Source organism: Cervus canadensis, chromosome 7 (genome assembly GCF_019320065.1).
Source record: "Cervus canadensis isolate Bull #8, Minnesota chromosome 7, ASM1932006v1, whole genome shotgun sequence".
In the NCBI taxonomy this organism is placed as follows: Eukaryota; Metazoa; Chordata; class Mammalia; order Artiodactyla; family Cervidae; genus Cervus; species Cervus canadensis.
The window spans coordinates 7,403,281-7,417,061 of NC_057392.1; the positions used below are offsets into that span (position 1 = coordinate 7,403,281).

Genomic DNA, 13,781 nt, shown 5'->3' on the forward strand with positions numbered 1-13,781 from the left:
GGAAGTAACAGAACTGGACATGGAACAACAGACTGGTTCTAAATAGGAAAAGGAGTACGTCAAGGCTGTGTATTGTCACCCTGTTTATTTAACTTATATGCAGAGTACATCATGAGAAATGCTGGGCTGGATGAAGCACAAGCTGAAATCAGGATTGCCGGGAGAAATATCAATAACCTCAGATATGCAGATGACACCAGCCTTATGGCAGAAAGTGAAGAGGAACTAAAGAGCCTCTTGATGGAAGTGAAAGAGGAGAGTGAAAAAATTGGCTTAAAGCTCAACATTCAGAAAACTAAGATCATGGCATCCAGTCCCATCACTTCATGGCAAATAGATGGGGAAACAGTGGAAACAGTGGCTGACTTTATTTTGGGGGGCTCCAAAATCACTGCAGATGGTGATTGCAGCCATGAAAATGAGACACTTGCTCCTTGGAAGGAAAGTTATGACCAACCTAGACAGCATATTGAAAAGTAGATACATTACTTTGTCAACAAAGGTTCATCTAGTCAAGGCTATGGTTTTTCCAGTGGTCATATATGGATGTGAGAGTTGGACTACAATGAAAGCTGAGTGCTGAAGAATTGATGCTTTTGAACTGTGGTTTTGGAGAAGACTCTTGAGAGTCCTCTGGACTGCAAGGAGATCCAACCAGTCTATCCTAAAGGAGATCAGTCCTGGGTGTTCATTGGAAGGACTGATGTTGAAGCTGAAACTACAGTACTTTGGCCACCTGATGTGAAGAGCTGACTCATTTGAAGAGACCCTGATGCTGGGAAAGATTGAGGGCAGGAGGAGAAGAGGACGACAGAGGATGAGATGGTTGGATGGCATCACCGACTCAATGGACATGAGTTTGGGTAAACTCCAGGAGTTGGTGATGGACAGGGAGGCCTGGCATGCTGTGGTTCATGGGGTCGCAAAGAGTCGGACACGACTGAACAACTGAGCTGAACTGAACTAAGAGCTTTTGTGCATTACCATGTCATCTTGTAAGTTGCATGTTCCGCCTGCTCCCATGTGTCTGTATCACAGTCAGCTGGTAATGGTTGTGCAGGTTGGAGCTCATGTCCCCACTTACTCAGTCTTTTCTGAAGAATCTTTGAGGTCTTGCTCAGGAAGCCAGATTGGGCTCAACGGTTCTTATGAACCAGTTCCTATATTTAAATTTGGTACACATGGTTAATCAATCAGAATATGCTCTTTTCATTATTCTCTAGTACAGAAACAGAGATAGAAAAGTGATAGTTTGGGGCTTCCCTGGTGGCTTAGTGGTAAAGAATCCACCTGTCAATGCAGGAGACGTGGATTCGATCCCCGATCCGGAAGGATCCCACATACCGGAAAGCAGCTAAGCCCGTGCACCACAGCTATTGACTCCGTGCTCCAGAGCCTAGGAGCCGCAACTACTGAGCCCATGTGCCACAACTGCTGAAGCCTGTGCACCCTTGAGCCTGTGCTCTGCTTTAAGAAAGGCCACTACAGTGAGAGGCCCGTGCACAACAACTAGAGAAGAGCCCCCAGTCTCCACAACTAGAGAAAAGCCTGTGCAGCAGTGAAGACCCAGAACAGCCAAAAAATAAATTATATATATAAAAAAAGAATGAAATAATTTTTTAGAAGGGATAGTTTGACTTTCAGAATTTTAAAGAACAAAGCATCAAAGTGGGAGGACAAAGAAATGCATTCATTGCTGTTCTTCCTGGCACGGTGTTCTAGTTTTCCACCTTCATTCTGTGTGTATAATTCTTTTCTGAGCAGCTTTCTATCCTGTGTATATAATTATATCCTGAGCAGCTTTAAAGGACATCTTAATCACTGTGAAGAATTAAGAATCACTTAATTCATCACTAAAAAGAAACAGCTTCTGTATGGAAGTATATTGCTGAAGTATACAAAAGAATTGTATATTGTTTATAAGTTTATTTTATGAGTTTATGGGCTTAATTTTTAAAAGAAGAAAACTAAGAGCTAATTCATTCAATAAATACTTATTACACATGGGTTATTTTTCATCCGCTGTTCTAGGCTCTAGGTATACAGTGGTGAACAAGATTCCCACCCTCAGGGAGCTTAGCAGGAAAGACTGACATTAAACATGTAATTATGAAAGTGCTATGTTATGAAAGTGGAGCATAAGGTTCTCTGGGTGGGTTTTCAGGCGGAGGGAATGGGAGCAAAGGTAAGACTGAGAGTAGCTGAGAATGGGGCTAGAAAACTAGGGAAGGACTGGAGCACAGAGGATGGGGAACTTCATCTTGTGGACATATGCTTTCTTTTTTCTTTTGTAAGTATTTTAGGTTTGAATCTGTTAAAGAAAAGATGATTGGTCAATGTTTTCCATTCAACTGCTTTTATATTTTAGCTAGAGAATATTTTTAAGATTAGAAGTGATCTAAATAATTGGATGTTTTAAATATAACAGAATAGATTTTTCAGTTATTTTCTCATAACTCAAAGTGGTGTGTTCTTGTTACATTTTTAAGACACTGGTGAAAACATTTGAAGTATGTGATCTTCCTGTCCGAGCTGCAAAGTTTGTTGCAAGGAAGAATTGGGTTGTAACAGGAGCGGTAAGTAAGCATATGAATTTCTTTTTTTTTCTTTTTTAGCATATGAATTTCTAATCCCATTTCTGAATTGGTCAGTGATTACCTAAATGAGTTGCAGAATTTTGATTCTGGCTTTCTTTTGTTAATTAGTGCAGTGTTTTGAAGTCTGGACTTGATACCTTGAGCCTATAGTATATTTTTTTGTGCAATTTACTTCATAAGAGTAATGATGGTTTTTAAATTTCCATTTCTAGGATGACATGCAGATTAGAGTGTTCAATTACAACACTCTGGAGAGAGTTCATATGTTTGAGGCACATTCAGACTATATTCGCTGTATTGCTGTTCATCCAACCCAGCCTTTCATTCTAACCAGCAGTGGTAAGAGATGACCCCTTTTGGTCATGTAGGTCTCTGAGTAATTCATTTTCATTCAGTGAGACATGCAATTCATTTACTGCTGTTACAAGTAGAGTTCTAATTCCAAGCAGCCTTTAAACTATTTAAATCCATTAACGTGCTATCAGTGCTGCTTGCTTTTGTATTTTAATGAATATCAGCTCTACTTAGGATTTGTGTAAAATCTGTCAGGGAAGACCTGAAGGTCTAGATGCTGAAACATCTGCTGAACAGAAAGCTGAGTGAGTGAGTGAGTGAGTGAGTTTTTGGCAGATTGCCACACTCTAGTCAGTTTTATCTTTATATTCAGACTACTTTGCACCTTGGTATTATGTATGAAGCTGTGGAGCTTTTTGGAAGGCAGTTAAAACAAGTTGCACTGAATTGGTATTAGCTCTTTGAAACATTTTTAAGTTAGAAATTGAGAAGTAATTCAGAACTTTTTTTAACCAATTGAAGCCTGGTGTGCTACAGTCCATGGGGTTGAAAAGAGTCAGACATGACTAAGCAACTGAACTGATTAAAAGAGAAATGCTTGTTTCTGAAATAGTCATTGTCATCATTATTCAGTCATACTTAGACTCTAATTAAACTTATGTTGCTCTTTCATCATTCTGTAAAGCCCATTGAGTCTGTTTTAAATTTTTTCCGTGAAATTTGTATATTTGCTGTTAGTAATCTCTTTTATCTCCATTCTTCAGAAAGTTAAAATTATTCTTAGAATAAGCATTTTGAAAAATCTGTCCAGTTCTGATTCTGTGTCTGTATGTCATGGAATATATGATTTGTGTTAGATTTTCTTCCTTAAAAAGGCACAGAGATTCTGCACCTTAGTTCTGAATGAAAGAAATAGAAATTGCAACTAACTGGAGACTTTCTTTTGGTCTAGATGACATGCTTATTAAACTCTGGGACTGGGATAAAAAATGGTCTTGCTCACAAGTGTTTGAAGGACACACCCATTATGTAATGCAGATTGTGATCAACCCTAAAGATAACAACCAGTTTGCCAGTGCTTCTTTGGACAGGACAATCAAGGTAAGGTGCCCATTGTTTGTGTCCTTTATGCTTGTTGGTGAGATATATTTATGTTAGGTATTTTACTGCTGGCTTCCCAGAAAGTTATTTCTATCTAAGAAGTTTCTCTCAAAAGCTCATTTTGAAGCAAAATAAAACTTCTTATTTTGATTCAGAAGGGCATATTCTGTTTAGAAAAATGGTGTGGCAACTCAGTGCTCTTAATGGAGGGGTGTTTTTCCATGTGGAAGCAATATATTGTAAGAGTTCTAAACCTCTGCAAACCCAGAGTAAAAAAATGCCTGTGTCTTCTCTAAGTCACTGTTTTCCTCTTTGTTAGTGTATTTGCTGCTGCCTTCTGCTGATTATTAATCTATTTCATCTGCCCCCTTTCTCTTTTTCTTACTCCATTTCTCCATACCACTACCAGTTATCTTTCTAAAACATGGGTTCTGTCTTATCAGTTCCCAATCTAAGGGTAAAGTCCAGTTGCCTTGGTATGGAATAAAAGGGTTTCCAAGACCAACCTTAGCTAATGTTACAAGACATCTTCTGTAAACCTGGTCTTCTCACCATTTTCTCGAGAGGCCATGAATGTGCACAGAACCTTACCTCATTCAGCTGGTCCCTCTGCCTACAGTATTCTTTATTCTCCCTTTTTGATTTCTTTTCTTCTGGAGAATCACTCATGTTTCAAGGCTTAGCAGTTCTTTACTCTTAGAAGCTCCCGTCAGACATCCATTTCACCCCTAGACAGAGCCATTCTCATCTCATTCCTTTCTCTTTTTTTTTGGCCTCTATTATGGTCTTCCTGTTGAATAATAATGGGAAATCTTGATACCTGAAATGTTGATGTTTGGGGCAGGAACTGTATGTTACCCTCCTCCCACAAGCAGACAAACATTAGCAAGCAGCACAGTGCCCTGTCTGTATTTGATGTTTAGTACATGTTGCAGTGAGTGCAAATATATTCCTTTTCCCACTATAATATTTAAAATATTTCTATTTACATAGATTTAACTTTGCTAACATGAATAGGCTTACATCTATATAACATTTTTATTAGTTTTCCTTTAACTTGTATAAAATGTTATCTTCTGTTTGTCTGACAACTTGTTATTAAATGGAACATGTTGAGTATCTTGGGGCTTTGAATTACTTTATTTTTTTTCTTTTATTAGATTATCCTTGCTTTTGACATAGGTTGAAAACTTAGAAATTAGTTTCAAACTTTCTTCACTAAATTAGATATAGCCTGAGGACAAAATTGTTTTACCTTTGGCTCTAGTAAAGTTTGTTTACATACCTTTATACTACCCACAGGGCTTCCCATGTAGTAGTCATACAAAATAAATGTTTGTAAAGATAAAGCTCAATAGCAGTGCTGAGTAATATTTGACTGCTTTTTCATACTTTTAATTTTTTGATTAAAGCAGTAATTTTCTCCTTTTAATATATCTTACTAAGTCCATTTTCATTAGCTTTGTGTTATTAATAACTCTCTCATAACATCATTTCCTACCCTTAAAGTAGTGTTTCTCAAAGTCAAGACACTTGGGGTGTCTGTTGATAATCTAGATTCCTGAACTTCATTGTAGTTCCACTGAATCATGATCTCTTAGGATAAAGCCTGGAAATTGGCATTTCAGAGAATACCATAGTGATTCTGCCCCCTGGAAATTCAAGTAAAGTGAGGAAGAACCCAAACAAGTGGGTTAAAAATATGAGCATTCTTCAGCTTCTCTCCTGGGCTTTGGCATTTCTGTGACTGTCAGGGGTGTGGTGGAGCTGCCTTCTGAAATGAAGGCCCCATGTTGACTGGCAGATGCTGTTGCTCTCTGAAGGTGTGGCAGCTGGGCTCATCATCACCAAACTTCACTCTGGAGGGACATGAGAAAGGCGTGAATTGCATTGATTACTACAGTGGTGGTGACAAGCCATACCTCATCTCAGGAGCAGATGACCGTCTTGTGAAAATATGGGACTATCAGGTACAGTTTTTTCATAGCTTACTTGCCTTATGTTAGATATACTTCTCACTGTTTCTTATAGGACAGTTCAAATTTGAGTTGTTGAACTCTGTTTTGGGCATAATAAGTTAAGGCATCAGGAATTGTACCTAAACTGTGGTCTCAGAATTCCTCATGAAAATAACAACAAATGCTTATTAAGATTTTAAAAATAAAACGCCGTCATGTTTATTTTTCATTTACTACTAGAAATGAGAAATTTCAAGATTTTAATTAAAATGAATTCTTGCATCCTTTAGTATCCTCACTGGCAGACTTCCACTTGTATTTCAAAACTAGCATACTAGTGACTAATGTCAGACATCACAATAGTGCTATCATTTTGCCACATAGACTTGTAAACCTGGTTATGAACTTTTGTTACTACACTTTTTATCTCCAAGATTTTAAATTTTTATATTTTTGTTTCTCACATCAGAATAGCCACGAATAGTTAATAAAATGAGGCCTAGAAAACCACTTATAGTGAGATACTCAAATCTGTGTTTAAATACAGGATAAAAACATTAAAGACATCTTAGGAAATTGGGGGACTGATACTTAGATGAAAACCAACTCTTTCAGGGTGTGTGTGTGTGTGTTTGTGTGTGTATGTTTTCTTCTTTAAATATGATAGTTACTTTTGTCTGTACAATCAATGAGAAAACATGTACACAATAAGATGATTCTCTTTCGAAAATCTCTGTATTGAATACTATTTAGATTGTTATGACCATTACCATTGATTCTGTATCTGTGCTCTGGGAAAATTAAGGATGAGTTATTGTTTTCCACTAATGAGAGTGTTTTCTGTGTATTGACTATAGAATAAAACTTGTGTACAGACACTGGAGGGACATGCCCAAAATGTGTCTTGTGCCAGTTTTCATCCTGAGCTGCCAATTATCATCACAGGTTCAGAAGATGGTAAGTTAGAAATGTATATTTATTCCTATGCTTATCATTCATTGCTAAGTGGATATTTAAGCCAGCTTAGTGCCCTGCATTTTCATTGGAAGTTTCAAAAGATTTTGATATTGTTTATTAGAGTAGATTACTTAAGCTCTAAAACAGTACAAGGACATTGTTATTATCATTATCATCATCATGATTCTGATATGTTTTGACTCTGTTAGGTACATAAGAGGACACCTAGAAGTGCTAGCAGAAAATGGAAAAAGCCTGTGCTTTGGAGTCTTAAAAACCCAGGATCAGATTCAGGCTCTGCCACTTCATAGATGTGTGGCTTGGGTACATTATGAAATGGGAATAGATATACCTACCTCATAGGATTGTAGTGAAAGGATGTGGAGAAATAACATAGAAAGCATCTGGCATGTAGTAGGCACTGTACCCAGGAATCCTGTCATTATTCACACATAAAAATTACGTTTCTTTGTTTTAGCTTGTTATGCACTTTCTATTATATGTTTATGTTGCTTTGTAAAGTCACAGACTACAGATCAAAAATGAAGCTTCTAGGAAGTGTGTTGTGTTTGAATATAAAGACTTCCACATGGCTAGTTCACCTGACAGTTCATTGTTGGGTATTCAAGTCAAATGGCTTATTCACATTGTTTTTTCAGGAACCGTGCGTATTTGGCATTCAAGCACCTATCGCCTTGAGAGTACTTTGAATTATGGAATGGAGAGAGTATGGTGTGTAGCCAGCCTGCGAGGGTCCAATAACGTTGCTTTGGGCTATGATGAAGGGAGCATCATTGTTAAGGTAATCTCTCATTCCACCGTCTCTGAATAGGGGTAAACAGGGGGAGCAATTTTCTTTTAAGTCACCAGTTTTGTTAAACTGGCACTCTGTCATTGAGCTATGTACCTAAAAAAGATTAGGTACTGTAGAGGAGAGTTAAGTGGAAGAAAGGAGCCCTCCATTAAATGAAAATAGAAAATGTTTATTTTGTTGTAGTTTCATTTGTTTTCCTTTTTGCGGCTAAAAGTCATTTGTCATTCCTCTAGCTTGGTCGGGAGGAACCTGCCATGTCCATGGATGCCAATGGAAAGATAATCTGGGCCAAACATTCAGAAGTCCAACAGGCCAACCTAAAAGCAATGGGAGATGCTGAAATTAAAGATGGAGAAAGACTACCACTGGCAGTAAAAGATATGGGCAGTTGTGAAATATACCCTCAGACTATTCAGCACAATCCTAACGGGCGGTAAGCTACCACCAGAATCTCCCTCTGGGCCTCTATGTGTGTTTGCATATCCACAGCTTGTCCCAGCACTGCCCTGTGATGCGCATTCCTCATTGAGCTTTTGCCCTGGCCTCACAGTCCTCAACACAGTGGCAAGCAGCCAGTCCTGTTGATCTTGTCTGCATGCACGGTGAAGCATAATTGCCTTCCTGGCCTTTCCCACTGCACAGTTGTGAACAGTGGAATAGTTTTGTGTTGACTCTATTTCACATGTGTTGGTATGCGTCCTTATGACATGTCTTTATGCTCCTTCAAGGGCAAGAATCCTGTCTTATCTGAGACTTAGTAGGTGCTCTCTAAATATTTGCTGACTCATTGCTCTTAAGAAGAGTTGTGAGGTCTTTGTCTTTTGAAAAAGTTTTGGGAAAGGTAATAATTCTGCTTCTTCTCTGTAATTTGTATCTCAGCTTTGTTTCTCCCTTAAGATTTGTAAAGCACTGAACATCTTGTGAAAGAAAAGTTTCTCATACAATGAGTTTAAATGTGTAAGCTTTAAAAATTATTTTACAGTAGATCTGAGCATTTTATAATGCTCTCCTGAGTATTAAAAAAGACCAAGTATATCAACCAAGTATGCTGCCTTGTTCAGTAAATGGTCTCCATAATTACTTGCAATAAAGTTTTCTTATGAAGAGTAAGAACACATTACATATTTTCCCCTTAATATCATAAAACATTTTTTGCTTAAGTTTTACATTTCACCTTTGGCAGTCTAATAACAGCCAATGTGTCTGTTGAGAAAATTTTGACTATGCAACTTTCTTTTTTTCTTATCAAATGTTAAAAATGTCATGTTTATTATAAATATCATAAATTTAACAGTCAGTAAAAAATGGGGTAAGATATTTTCATTTATTTGAATGATCAGCTTTAAAATGATGGTAGGCTTGCAAGAAGATCAGAAGATCATGCCTTCTTATGGTGTAGATGTAATGAGCAAAATGCCAGGTATCTGAGTACTCAGCAAATGCTAGTTGAATTATTGGAGTCCTCTCCTATATGTCTCCAGCCTTTCTTATCTTCCTGACCCTTTGTTTTAAGAGAGGCCATTGCAATAATATTTTCAGCAGTAACCCCATCTTCATAATCTGCTTTTGATTTGTTGGGTGTAATATTTATGTCTAGTTCTGATTCCAAGAAATATAACTTTAAAGGATATTAGGTTCATTTGTAACAGTTAACTGAAATAACGTTTGTTATTAGAAATATTTCACCATATTAGAAACAAGATAAATCATTGTTTCTTATCTTCTGCATGTCATTGGTCCTCTGTACTTCCTCCCACCCGGCTTTCCAAACTTGCAGGTTTGTTGTGGTGTGTGGTGATGGCGAGTACATCATCTACACGGCGATGGCACTGAGGAACAAGAGCTTTGGGTCTGCCCAGGAGTTCGCGTGGGCCCACGATTCTTCAGAGTAAGTTTTGGCTCTGTCATATCAGCTGCCCCTGATTGCCAGTGGGCATTCTGTGTGCAGCTATATTGAAGAGGTCTGCAAGGCTCAGTAGGCTGTGCTTCTCCATGTTGAAGACCAGTTCTCACCAGACCTGTGTTGGAGAATTAGTCAGGGGCAAATGTGCAGCATGAGCTGTTTAACTTTTTATACTCAATTTGGAGCTGGCTCACTCAGTCTGACCCAATAATAAACTGGGGACCCAATACCTATTTTTATTTGGTGGAGCCCACGGCAGGGCTGAAGGCAGAGTAGGCCCTCAGATAAAGACCTTGGCAGGTCTCACCCCCACTCCAGAACCTGCATCCTGAGCTGCTGCTGCTGCCCTCATCTGAGCCACTTGGAGAGACGCTAGATTCTAATGTAATCATGATAAAAAACGTAATGAATCTGTGATAAAACATCACAAAAATGAGTTTTCATGATGTTACTTATTTCCTATTCTTAACAAATTCTGTCTGAATTCAAAATGTTCATAAAATTGTCTCATTAAAAACACTACCTCTCAATATTATACTAGATAGTTATTGACTGGTTCCTTGTTGATTCGTTTGGTGCATGTAATAAACATGGGGGCTTTGGTTTTTTCCAGACTACACACTGAATTACATCTACACAGTTTTCTTGGTTTTGTTTTCTTCACATTTTGTGTTGCCTCTTCTGCCAACAGTGGGTAACTTAGGCATTGCTCAGTAAGATGCGTGCTTTTTAGTTTTTAACAAAAAGGTCACTGAGAGGTAAGATCTTTTCATCAGTTTCCTAAATAAACTCATTTATGCACAGTCCCATATACTAAAAAGTACTTTGTTACCATGAGCACAGTTATAGTTCGTGAATTGCCATACCTCTCTCAGCACATGTCTCCCTCTGTTTTGATAGTTCCGTCTTTTCAGGTTTATCCAGCCCAGACCCTCCCTGTTCAGCATCTTTCCTGTTGGAGCAAAGTACTTGTTCCATCCCTTTCTCATATACTCTTAATTATCCAGCCATAGCCCCCTTTCAAGAGAGAGGCCTGAGTATACACAATTTATTAAGTTGTTGCTAAGCATGACTGACTAGTGAGCCACTTAGAAAAGTTTTTGTTTTTTTAAGTTACTTTTTATTGAGGAATAATTTATACAAAATAAAAGGCACTGTTTTAAGTGTATCTTTCAGCGAATTTGGACAAATGGTTGTAGCCTGTAACCACCAGCACAGTCAACATTTCTGTCACCTCAAAAACAATCCCCTTGTTTCTCTTATAGTCAGCACCCCATCCTTGTTCCCCACTAGACTAGATTTGTCTTCTTTAGGATTTCGTCAGTGGAGTTGTGTGGTATATACTTGTCTGGCTTGTTTTGCTCAGCACAATGTATTTGAGGTGCATCCATGTTGTTACATGGGCTTCCCAGGTTGCTCAGTGGTAACGAATCTGCCTGCAATGCAGGATGTGTGCGGGTTTGATCTCTTATCTGGGAAGATCCCCTGGAGAAGGAAATGGCTACCCACTCCAGGATTTTTGCCTGTGGAATCCCATGGACAGAGGAGCCTGGCAGGCTACAGTCTATAGGGTTGCAAAGAGTCAAACACAACTGAACAACTAAACAGCAACTTGTTGCATGGATCAATAACTGGTTCCCTTTTTGGCAGAGTAGTATTCCATTGTATGCATAGACCACAGTTGGTTTACTCATTCACCTGCTGAAGGACATTTGGATATTTTAAAATGGTTTGTAAGCCCTAGTATTTTGTGTAATAGACATTGTGAAGCCCATTCATTATTTGTCCAACTGTAAGCAGTTCACTGATCTCTTAGGAAAAAAATATATTAGTGAATCTTCAGATATTAATTTTATATTTTTGTGTAATTCACTACTCAAGTACATTTGAAGATACTTGTAATATTTGGTGGAATTACAGTTTAGTATATATGTAATAGGCTATGATTGCTTTCCTTTTCCCCCCAGATACGCAATAAGAGAGAGCAACAGTGTTGTAAAGATATTTAAGAACTTTAAGGAAAAAAAATCATTTAAACCAGACTTTGGAGCTGAAAGTAAGTGCTGTTTATATATGATACAATTTTAGAAACTTTGTAATGGCTCAAAAACATCTGAAGATCTGAAAATATTTTGTTGTTCTTTGTAGGTATCTATGGAGGCTTCTTACTGGGAGTCAGGTCTGTAAATGGCTTAGCTTTCTATGACTGGGAAAATACAGAACTCATACGCAGAATTGAAATTCAACCCAAACACGTGAGCTTCCGTCTTTGCTGTTTTTGGAATGTACCTCTTTGTGACAAACTCTGGGTCCCCGAGGCCAAGAAATACCCTGGTACCCTGCTGTCCGTGTCCCATTGTACTGGACATGGGGCCATTTACCTCAGGATTGCTTTAAAAAGGAAGATTGGGGTATTTGAATAAGGCAGTAGATGTTGGGCTTTTTGAAAAGTATAAAGAGTTGTACAAATGCCAAATGCTAGTCGTATTTTAAATGGCTTTAATGCTTTGAAGAGGAAAAGTCAATGAGTTCTTGGCGTGGCAAGACCCGCAAGTCTCCCACGCAGTTCAGAAAGCCTTTGCCTACGTTACCTGATAACGGCTGTTTAAACTTTAGGTGGCCGTTCACCAGTGACAGTTTTCTACCTTTAAATCTGCCTGCTTCTTTGAGAGCTTTCATTGTCAGGAAATTATCTCTGGAGACAGATACCTCCCAGGGTCCTGGTTCTGATTTCTAGAGTCTGCATTCTCAGCAAGGGGGGGCGTCATCCTCAAGGGGGCAGACTTCGGTTCCTGAAACCAATTGATGAGAAAAAGTACTGCTTTATCTGTAAAGCATAGATGTTCCTATGTTTATACCTGTTATGTGTCTGTGTACTGTGTGTGTGTTTATGTATTACACAGTGTATAGATGGATAGTGGGCTTCCCTCGTGGCTCAGTCGGTAAAGAACCTGCCTGCAACACAGGAGACCTGAGCTGAGCAACTTTCACTTTCAGATGTGTAGTATCTGTGACATTAAAACTTCATAAAGGAAAGGGATTGGGAAAAAATGCCTAAAGAGGGTTTGGGGTGGGGGTCATAATGGGGGTGGGAGGGAGGGAGAAACACTGTTGTGGAGCAGTTGGGAATAGTCTCGTGCTCCTCTGAATCTCAGTACACCTGGCACTTCCTGCCAGCGCTCCTTCCTGCCCCCCTCAGGGCTTCCCATTTCTGTAAATAAAACAGCAGCGCCCTGTCCACCCTCCCAAATGTGTGTGTGTGTGTGTGTGTGTGTATGTGTGTGTATATATATCAGATTAAGTGCTTGCTTATTATCCTAATGTAAGAAGATAAATCTTGTAGGAAACAGCATATGCAGTTTGTCACATTCACATAGACTCCAAAATCATTTATCTGTGTTTTTGTTTGTCATGTCGCAGATTTTCTGGTCTGACTCTGGAGAGCTAGTCTGTATTGCAACTGAGGAGTCATTTTTTATCCTTAAATATCTGTCGGAAAAAGTCTTGGCTGCACAGGAAACACATGAAGGAGTTACTGAAGATGGCATTGAAGATGGTTTTGAGGTAATTGCATCAGTAAAACTTTAGCTTTGTTTTTAAATGAATTATGTACTTATAGCTGAACTTCACTCATTGGAACATTTTATTGTCAATTAGGTTTGGGAAGACTTAATAAACATTTACAGAGTTATGGTAAAATGTGAAAATTAAAGTCTTGGCTCAGAGATTAGGGTTTGAAAGTATTTGTTAAAAGAGATTTGTGCTTTGATTATAGGAAATCTTTAGACCAACTTTGACTGTTTTTCAGTAAGGAAGTTAGAAGTTGTTATGGTCCTAAGACAGTTTAGCTAGAGTTATTTAAAATGGGTTTTCAAGCAGAGGGAGCCTAGCCTGGTGCTCTGTGATGACTTAGAGGGGTGGAACGTGGTGGGGAAGGGATGGAGCCTCAAGAGGGAGAAGATATATATATTAATTATGGCTGATTCACTTTGTTGTACTGCAAAAACCAATACAATATTGTAAAGCAATTTTCCTCCATTTAAAAAATAAAATAAGAGAGTCTATAATCATCTTTAAAAAAATAAATGGACTTTCAAATATAAAGATAAACCGTGGTGGAGGTGTCTTTGAAGATTTTATGAAATATTTATTATGCC

General features: G+C 38.4%; 1 protein-coding gene across 1 annotated transcript in view; it reads left to right on the forward strand.

Moving 5' to 3' along the window:
• COPB2 (COPI coat complex subunit beta 2) overlaps positions 1 to 13,781 on the forward strand; it is a 32,674-nt gene that overhangs the window by 8,430 nt on the left and 10,463 nt on the right. The window contains exons 3-13 of the mRNA XM_043474265.1: positions 2,490 to 2,576; positions 2,810 to 2,936; positions 3,844 to 3,992; positions 5,816 to 5,962; positions 6,808 to 6,907; positions 7,567 to 7,709; positions 7,955 to 8,154; positions 9,499 to 9,609; positions 11,592 to 11,680; positions 11,773 to 11,879; positions 13,045 to 13,188. Coding sequence (XP_043330200.1) covers positions 2,490 to 2,576; positions 2,810 to 2,936; positions 3,844 to 3,992; positions 5,816 to 5,962; positions 6,808 to 6,907; positions 7,567 to 7,709; positions 7,955 to 8,154; positions 9,499 to 9,609; positions 11,592 to 11,680; positions 11,773 to 11,879; positions 13,045 to 13,188 — 1,404 coding nt within the window. The remainder of the gene's footprint in view (positions 1 to 2,489; positions 2,577 to 2,809; positions 2,937 to 3,843; positions 3,993 to 5,815; positions 5,963 to 6,807; positions 6,908 to 7,566; positions 7,710 to 7,954; positions 8,155 to 9,498; positions 9,610 to 11,591; positions 11,681 to 11,772; positions 11,880 to 13,044; positions 13,189 to 13,781) is intronic.